Raw genomic sequence first — 9752 nt, 5'->3', positions numbered from 1 at the left:
TTCTAATTTGTTGAGAGTGAATTGGTGGGTTTTTGTTAAATGTGAGCCAAAATCATCACAATTAAAAGAACCAAAGACTTAAACTACTTCAGTCTGTGTGCATTTAATTTATTTAATACACGAGTTTCACAATTTGAGTTGAATTACTGAAATAAATGAACTTTTCCACGACATTCTAATTTATTGAGATGCACCTGTAGATGTATTTACACACTACTGTTTAGTGCAGAACATGAATGCATTTAACCTGCACTTGCAAATGCATAAATAATGTTTTGATATTTTAAACATAAAACGTTGAATACTGTTATTTGAAATGATTTAAATAATGAAAATAAACTTTAAATGTGAAATTAAAACCGCCAGTAGGTGGCAGCAAATCACTGTTAATAAGCGAGTCATTGCGATTGAACCGAATCATTTAAACAGTTGATTCATTCGGGAGCTAAACACCGTCATGTTGCTCAGAGACCAAAAACAGCTCTGTGGCTGTGTTTGGAATTACTTTTGTTGTCGAAATAGAACAAAAGCAGGCAATATGGTGTCTAATAAGTCTCTTAATTAACTTGTTTTTTTAACTGTTGTAAAAATCGATATTGGGGCCTACGATTGTAATCATGGTAGCTGTTGGAGAAAGAAACGGCACTCTTTGTGTGATATTGATTAACTATATGAAATGGTAGAAATATATACATTTTATGTCCCCATGTATTGAATTTGTGATCATTCTAAATGTATTGTAAATTTGTAATAGACTGAATCACGCAGTGAAAGAACACACTCTAAATGCGCACTAGCGCTAGTCTAGACCAGTGTTTCCCAACCTTTTTTTAGTCGCGGCACCCTTTGGAAATTTTAACAAACTTGTGGCACCCTACAAAATTAATTGTCACAATATTTGAAATTCTAACTTCGGTATGATAATTTGAAAAGTATAGATATTCGGTACAACAGGGAAGAACTGCAGAATATAATGTCATACAGATATTTTTTATATTATTAAAAAAAATTGTCCATCAATGGTGGCAATCAGTAGGCTAATTTCTAATGAAGAGACTAATTTATATGACAGATTTTAATGTAGGCTTTTATACATATGTAAACATTATTTAATTACCATTATAACTAGCTATCTCACAAATTTTTGCTCACTCATTGTTTTTTTAATTTTACAGTGGGGTAATTTTGGTGCAGTAGCACGAGATAGCTTGATTTCAAACTTTGAATTGAATAAAAAATTACAAATAAGCAGTCAGTAATAAAATAAGCACAAATAAATAAATTAATAAAAATAGCACAAATAAAAAAATAACGACAGGCCTTCGAATTAAATAAATTGCTTTTTAGTTTTTCAGGTAGGTCTAACAGTAGGGTTAAGATATTTAAAAAATATATATATTTTTTTACCAATTATCCAAATAATGTTTAGTCCTAGAAAGCTATTATTATCAGAACATGCGAGCATAACATAGCGGTTAGCAGATCAATGAATGAGAGGGCAGCGTTACCAGAGTTGGCCATATACCACACCATGTTACAACACAGTAGGGCTATTGCAAACAGAAACAATACTGTACTACAACCGGTAGTACGGTAGTGCCGCGGCACCCCGGTTGGGAAACACTGGTCTAGACTTCACTTAGCCTAATGTATGCGTGCACTCTGTAGGGGTGTTTTGAATCATTTTTTGAATGGTCAAATCGCACATCGGTAAATCAACAATTACGATATTATCGCAGACGATATATATCGCACACCCCTAGATGGAACTTAAAAAAAAAAGTGTAACCAAAAGAACAATTAACATTTAATTTGTATTAACATATATATATTTATTTTATATTAAATATTTTAAACATATTTATTTGTTATTTTAAATTATCAAAATTATCCTTATCTTATTATATCATATGCTATATATCGTAATAAAAGACCAAATTGCTCTCAGGGATGAAGAAGATCCATTGTTAGTGCTTTTTTAAATTAATGCTCAAAACAATATACAGACAATAACAATGAGAAGTATAAAATAAAACCGAGAGAATGGACAAAATAGGAGAGGAGAAATTAAATACAGTGATGTAAATTAAAAATACTTGCGAAATCTGGAAAAGAACTAAAAACAAATAATTTAGCTTTATTTGTTAAAGCATTTCAACCATAGACTTCAACGCGAGTGGTCTGCATTGACCTGGCTGGGCGTCGTTGCGTCAGTAGATACAGCGCGTTCACGCCTTGCGGCACGGGTGCGCGCACGCTCAGAGTTGGTTGTAGGAAATGCGGACACGGCGAAATGTCAGCAGGGCCGTGTCTATCTCTTACAGGGATGCTACCCGTTTGACATTTCAGATGGTTTCCTGACATTTTTAAAACGCAACGCACAAGTGTACTCAATGCCAACAGTGATACGGATCTGTTGGCGCGCGGATGAGTGGAAACCCCGTACGGAGCGGCAGTGTTTAGCGTTAGCTAACACCGTTAGCCCAGCAGCACACCACCCTCCACACTCAGAACCCCAACCGTACTGTAGGCTTTATCATTAGAACTTTTCTACCGGCCCAGCGGCTTACCAGCGGCCTGTCTCGCTCGCGCCTTTACATCCGTTCAGCGGCGGCGGGGGGGCGGTCACGGTAACCGGAGCAGACAGGAGCCCCCCCGGGACGGACGGACGGACGGACGGATCCCACAGCTGCGGGTGAGTCTGAATAATGAGGAGGATGAGCACGCTCTTCTCTTTTATCTCTTCTCAGAGGGAACAGATGTAACAAATCAGATGAACACAATTAATAGCACTAAGTTATTTTCCTGCGCCGTAAACCGGGAAGTTGAGCTGATCGGCCGCACTGCCGTTACTGTAGACATGAGCTAGCAAGTTAGCAGGCCAAATTCAACGGCTAAATGAGTACATTACAGTAAAGAAACTTCTCAATTTCATACACATCTTATGTACCATGGAGTGAATGGTGATTCTCAGCATAATAAGGGCATATTTGTGTTGTTGAGAGGATGTTGCGTGACAGATCGGACAGCACGATTAAGTTAGCAGCTTTAGGTTAAACGTGGAAGTCACAAATCCAGCGACTCCTGCGGGTTAAGCAGTCTCAGGTGCTATCTGCTCACTTGTGTTTTATGACTAGTCTTGCGTTTAAAATCGTAATGTATTTGGTGTAGATGTTGGCCTTTTTAAATTGATGTTTCCCGGTATCCGGTAGCGTATTATTGTCCAGTCACCTCACATGTGGTTAATTACGCCACAACTGACCGCTCACACGTTTACACCATTGCCTTTTTTTAAAACTGACACTAAAAGTACACATGTGTGGTTAGTTTACAACTTATTCGTCCTCACACTTTAGATATTATTAGGCTTGGAGACCCGGAACGAGCACAGTTGGTGTGTATGGGTGGAGTCCCACAAAGTAGCATTCATGAACGAATCGTTCTTTTGAATATAATCTTTTTTAGTGAATCGATTGAACCGGTATGAATGATTAATTCTCGATTTGGGCTTTTTAATCGATCCGAGCTGTTCGCGAGTCAACAACTTACTTGGTCGAACTGACTCCAAGAGTGTTTGGAGGATTTGACTGTTGGGGAAGAAAAAATACATTAAGAATCAAATAGCAGCATAAATGTTACAAATGTATGACAGGTTTATCATCACATACAAACAAAACGTTTTTCAGCCAGAATGTAAATTAGTATTGGCTCATGAAAATTATCATTTATAATTAGTTACCAAATTACTTTGGTCTTTTTGAGCTGACTTTATGCGCATGGTTATTTACACTGTGTAAAATGAATCACTGACTTGTTTTTGCACCTGTTTGAAAACAAACAAAAAAAAAGATTTGTGAAAATGAGTAAGGCTTTCCATATCTACCACAAAAAACAAAAAAAAAACTAATTTTGCATTGAGGTTATTAATAGCTGGTTGTGAGATAATGCTTTATAACACGCTACTTTTTAATAGTCATCTGACTTCTGTGAATCTTCCATCAGATTTTTTTGTAGACACCCCACAGTTTGACCATCATACATGGGCTGTGTGTCCAAACCTACTGAGCTGTCTGCCTAGACAGCATTTGGGATTCACAGGCGTGTTCGAATATTCAGCCACATTGCTTCTGTCAAGGAACCACTTCCTTTTCACCTCCTGTCAGCATCTGTACTCAGACACATTTATATATAGATCATGCAGAAGTCTAGGTGGCAGATCTTAGTGTAAGAGGAAATAGTGGTACCCTGTTCCTATACATCTAAACTGGACCTGTATTACTAGCGCAGCCTTACATTGTAATCAAATCACTGTAGTTTGTCTGCGTCTTCATAATTCACTATAAATGAGACTCTTTGTGAAACAGATCACCATTGTCTTTACTGAACAATACAAAGGTCCTCTGAATGTTTCTTACTCTTGAGGATATGGTTAAATACAATGCATCATGTCACATGTTGTTACATTTTATTTATTTTAATAGGGGTTATGTGCAACAGATTTCCGTATTCTGTTAACCGGGTCTCGTCGCTTCCGGTTCAAGCGTTTTGCATATGCTTAGTTAAATATGAAGCAGTTTTACTCAAGATGCCTTCAAAGTAGATACCAATGATGATCATAACCAATGTCCATCACATATGCGGACTGATATCTAAAAGTTTATTTATTTTTTTTTATTCTTTTCACATTTAGATATAAAATTGTTATAAAACGTCAACAATAAAAACAGCTAGCTAGTTTAACTGATTATCTTAAAAGTCCATAGATATCGCTATTATTTAATACGTCTGTTAACACGTTCTCCGACAAGCGGAAGCAATGAGACCTGTTTTCCGGGTTTGGTCAGGTGATGTTCGACATATACCCTATTCTTAATTTAAGTGTAGACGGGTTGTTTATGTGGTATAATTTTTGCATAAATGGCTGGTTGTCTCCTTTTCATCTTCTGCTGTATTGTATTTTTTGTGGTTATACTCTACTCTTGTTATAGCAGTCTGTATGTTTAGAAGTACATTTATTTGAGATGGGTCATATTTTGTTAGATCTTCACGTTTTCTTCAATTGAACGGAGAATCTATAAAAACATAACTTTTAATGTGGTTGTCAAAGTGACTGTTTAAAGGTAGACCACCAATCAATAGTTTGGGGTCAGTCAGATTTTTTTAAAATGTAATATTTATTTTATATTTATTAATTCAATTAAACTGGTTAAGACTAATTTAATACTTACTCAGCAAGGTGCATTGGAAATGAAAAAGGTGCAGTAAAGACTTTTATAATGTTACAAAAGATTTATTTTACAGGATAAATTGCATTTATATAATAAAAAAAGTGTCATTTTCAATTGTGATACAGTTTCACAATATTTCTCTCTTTACAGTATTACTGATCACCAGCCTTGGTGAGCATAAGAGACTTCTTTCAAAAATATTTAAAATTCTTACTGACCCAAACTTTTGTACGGTCGTGTGTATTCTGGGTTAAATACACATTGCAGCTCTCTCTAAGATCTACAAGTTAAAGGGTTAGTTCACCCAAAAATGAAAATAAGTCCATAAATTACTCCCCCTCAAGTCATCCTAGGTGTATATGACTTTCTTCTTTCAGACGAATCCAGTCGGAGTTATATTAAAAATTGTCTTTGATCTTTCAAGCTGTTTAATGGCACTCAGCGAGTGTTGCAGTGCATCAGTCCAAAAGAAGTGAAATAAAAAGCACCCATCCATAATAAAAAGTGTCTCACACAACTCCGGGGTGGTGAACAAAGGCCTCCTGTAGCGAATCGATGCGTTTTTGTTAGAAAAATATCCATATTCAAAACGTAATAATCACTTTAATGTCGCTTGCGCCAACAGTTGTACACGGAAGCAGCGTGTCAGTTTGCAAATATTATAAAATGGGACAACAGCTGGTCTTAAATTTATTAGACACCACACACTAAACTAATTTAAACACCAACTGAAAACAGGCTGAGCCAAATTACATTCATAATCAGCCTGACTGTAGTGTCTTCCGTAGTGTGTTGTAGGCTAACTGAATGGAAGAACACACAAATCCACAGGCGCGTCATGCCTGAGACAGCCTGGATAACACCTAATTGTGTAACAAGGCTGTCAATCAAACTCATCAAGAATTATGCAAAAACACATTTTATTTATTTTAATATTTGAGATGTTAGAATAGTTTTGTAATTGTGTTAAAATAGGTTAAACAACAATTATTTAACAAATATTATATATGTATAAGAAACGCCTATTCATCATAGTGGGGGGGTCTATGCCATTCAGGCCGGTCCGCTGGCTACGCCCCTGAGTCAGAGTGCTCAGAGATTGTTTTAGGCAACGCCGTTTTAGTTTAATGCCTTTTAGGTGTGTATGTTATTATTTTCAGGTGAAACTAATGAGTACATTTTTTCTTTGGGGTGCTATGATGTGAGACATGCTTGTGGAATTTGACAGAGGATTTGATACAAAAAATTCTACATGAATGTTTTCTTTCTTTTCCTGCAAACTGTGAGAGTATTTGTCACATCTAAACACCTGCTTCATTGCAAACCATTCACGAAATGAGTTCATGCTTTTAATGATATCACAGTGTTTGTTTTTATTCTTGTCTTCTAAGGAATAATTACTGACTATATAATTCTTGTTTCTCTTTTGATCAGTTGTATCAGTGAGGAGCAGCTATGGCTGAAATCACCGCCCTCACTCCCTCCCCTCCCAGTATGGCTGACCCATCAGTCCCTGCTCCCTCCAGCCCACAGCCTCTCCCCTCAGAATCTCCCATCCCAAAATCATCTCTCTACGGGGACCGAGCCGTGATGGGAAACCCAACATTACAGGCAAGCGGAAAAATCTCTTCTTCTTGGGAGAGCACACCAGGCAAAAACAGTGCCGCTCTCTCTTCAACAGCATCAGTGAGCGCTGCTGGTCCTCCTGAAGAGGGACTAGCTGCTCCAGATGGAGAGAGAAATGGGAAAAATGATTTAATCGGCCAAACGGAGCGACACACTGAAGCACAAGAGCAACAGATGCCATCATCGCCTGAACTTAATCCCAGTCCTAATCTCTATCCCAACGTTCAAGTCAGCCAGACTTCCAGTCCTGCTCCCCCCGTGGACATTCCTCCTCAGTTTACTCCTCCTGCTCCCATTTCCAATCCGGCCCCCTCTTCACAAGACTCCAGGCAAACAGAAGCACAAACAGTCCCCCAGCACGAGTCCACCCAGAACCCCGAACCCAACACTCCCAGCACTGCCAAGGTGACCCCTGAGCCCCCCTGCACACCCTCCAGGGCTGAGCCCCCAGCCGTACTGGTGCAGGAGTCCGCTTGGTCAGTGGTTCTGCCCTCTGCTTACTCGCGACCAGCCCCGGACACGCTCAGCTACCTGGAGTCAGCCAGCCTAATGTCGGGCACGCTGGAGTCTCTGTCGGGGCTCGGCGAGGACGGCAGCTCTTTTGGGTCAGACTCGGAGATCAACGGTCCAGTGAGGCGTACTGATAAATATGGCTTCCTGGGAGGAGCACAGTATAATGAGGGCAGGTGGGTGTGTGTGAACTGAATGACACAAAACCATATTCTCACATGCTACTTTTATGGTTTCCTTATAAGCACTTAGAGCAAAAGACACCAATTTAGTTTATAAGAGCATTTGGCATATTTCAGCATGTAAATATTTGTGGTATTTTCCCCTGTAAAAATATATACCTTTCCTGTAAACATATTGAACATTTTCTGCATTTGAGTTTCGACTATACAGAGTAGTCAACTTAAATAATTCTAAGATTAATATAATATTATTTTAAAATAAGTTTACTTAAAATTAATGGAGTTAATGTTACTTATCAAATTATAGCTCAAATCAACATGAAACACTTCATAAACCATTTTTCTTTCATAATCTGATGTGTTTTCAAGTGATTCAGGATATTCATCTGAATATAGCAATGATTATAGCAATGCTGTTTTACAGTATTTGACCATTAAGCTTCCTAAAGACCAGACTAGTTTTGTGATCTATCCTTGTCTTCCAACTTTCATTTCTAGTTTAAACATCAGTAACAGATGTAGTTTTAATGCCTGTTCGCACCAAGAACAGTAACTTTAACAACAACTATAAAGATAACTATATTAGCATCCACATTAATGCACAACAACATTCTGTTTATTATAAGTGTATGCTGCGGTTATGTCCTTTGCCACTATACATGCTCATGCTCTTTAACATCAGCTGGATTCTGATTAGGCAATGTTTTTTATTGCTCATCAGTTGGAAAAAGTAGTTCTGAAAGTGCTCTAACCAATATGTCGTTATCATTTAGCTGGTGGTGTTGACTTCCCTTTCTCATTAAATTAGACTATCATTAGATTATTTAAACTTTATAGTTACAGTTCTTCCTTGGTTGTGAACTGGCCTTAAGAGTTCGTAAATTTGATTAATTTTTATGAATCGGTTCAAATTGTCCGTTACAAAGAATCAAATTAAAACTATGATTCTTTTTCACGATTCATCATCACTACAAATATTCCAAGAAATCCAGTTTCCAGTTTTTTTATATATTAAAAATAATATTTATTGAATGCATTAGTAAAATAAAGTAGGTAAATATTGATATTTATTGTGTATTGTCATTTTCTATAAATAAAGGTTATGAATTACAAATTAATAATAGTGTTAATTTAGTGCAAAACATTGGGGGAAACGAGCACTGATTGTTTTAAACTAGTGTTTTAGTGTTTCTAAGCCATTTCTGAACAAGTGCATAAACATGTATATTGAATATTGTCAAAGGCAGAAAAATATTGAGAGATTTAGTTTAAATCGCTCATCCACTAACTGTAATTATATATATATATTAGGGGTGTAACGGTACACAAATATGACAGTTCGGTACGTACCTCGGTTTTAACGTCACGGTTTGGTATGATTTCGGTACAGCAGGGGGAAAAACTACACTTTTTTTTTTTTTTTTTTTATATATATATACATTCTCTATATGTGTGTATATATATATATATATATATATATACAGAATTGTTTCAGTTTCTAATAGGTTCCATATATGTTTCTACTTCGTACTTCACACTATATTTCATACATGAAAATTTAACTTATGTACATTTGCGTGTCAAGCTAGTCCCAGTCTTCTTAAGAGACATGATTGCTTCATAAGATGAACAGATTTAAATTATGCTTTTATTCACAGAATAAACATTGATCAGCACACATATATAGAGCACATAAAAGCAAATAAAAGGTCAAATGTGCTTGTGTCACACGCGAAAACAAACCTCAATAATATGTGTTCATCAATTTTTTGTGGAATTTTTTTAATCAAGAATTATAACACATTTTTCGTACAAGAACACCTCACAGTGACCATAGTGACTGAAATGTTATTTGGAGTGTAGTGCACTAGTTGTGTAGACTACATTTGTGGTGCTTTTATAGTGCTTGCAGTATAAAATAAAATTATAAATTGAATGGAAAAGATCAATGAAAAAATCCTGAGATGTTCAGTCATGTTTATTCGCGTTAAAACTAGTAGTACAGAGGAAGGAATGATCGCGTTCACTCGCGCTCCTCTCTGCACAAATCTGCGAGGCGTCACGGCTCAGACACGGGAACTGGAGCTGATCGCGGCCGCTCTAGTCAGTGCTTGTGTTGGGATTATACCAGCACGTCTCTGAACCGTCCCAGAAGCGGCTCTCCAAGGCGTTTATACAGCGATCTGTCATGCCACATAAAAGACGG

General features: G+C 37.1%; 1 protein-coding gene across 1 annotated transcript in view; it reads left to right on the top strand.

Annotated features, from left to right (window-relative positions):
* The first annotated feature begins 2238 nt into the window (after positions 1-2238).
* Positions 2239-9752, top strand: part of tbc1d10b (TBC1 domain family, member 10b) — a 17563-nt gene continuing 10049 nt past the window's right edge. The window contains exons 1-2 of the mRNA XM_016487807.1: positions 2239-2695; positions 6663-7540. Coding sequence (XP_016343293.1) covers positions 6684-7540 — 857 coding nt within the window. The 5' untranslated portion in view covers positions 2239-2695; positions 6663-6683. The remainder of the gene's footprint in view (positions 2696-6662; positions 7541-9752) is intronic.

Source organism: Sinocyclocheilus anshuiensis, unplaced genomic scaffold (genome assembly GCF_001515605.1).
Source record: "Sinocyclocheilus anshuiensis isolate Anshui unplaced genomic scaffold, SAMN03320099.WGS_v1.1 scaffold813, whole genome shotgun sequence".
NCBI classification, from domain to species: domain Eukaryota; kingdom Metazoa; phylum Chordata; class Actinopteri; order Cypriniformes; family Cyprinidae; genus Sinocyclocheilus; species Sinocyclocheilus anshuiensis.
The sequence above is the reverse complement of the archived record's forward strand: the minus strand, read 5'-3'. Positions and strand labels throughout refer to the sequence as shown.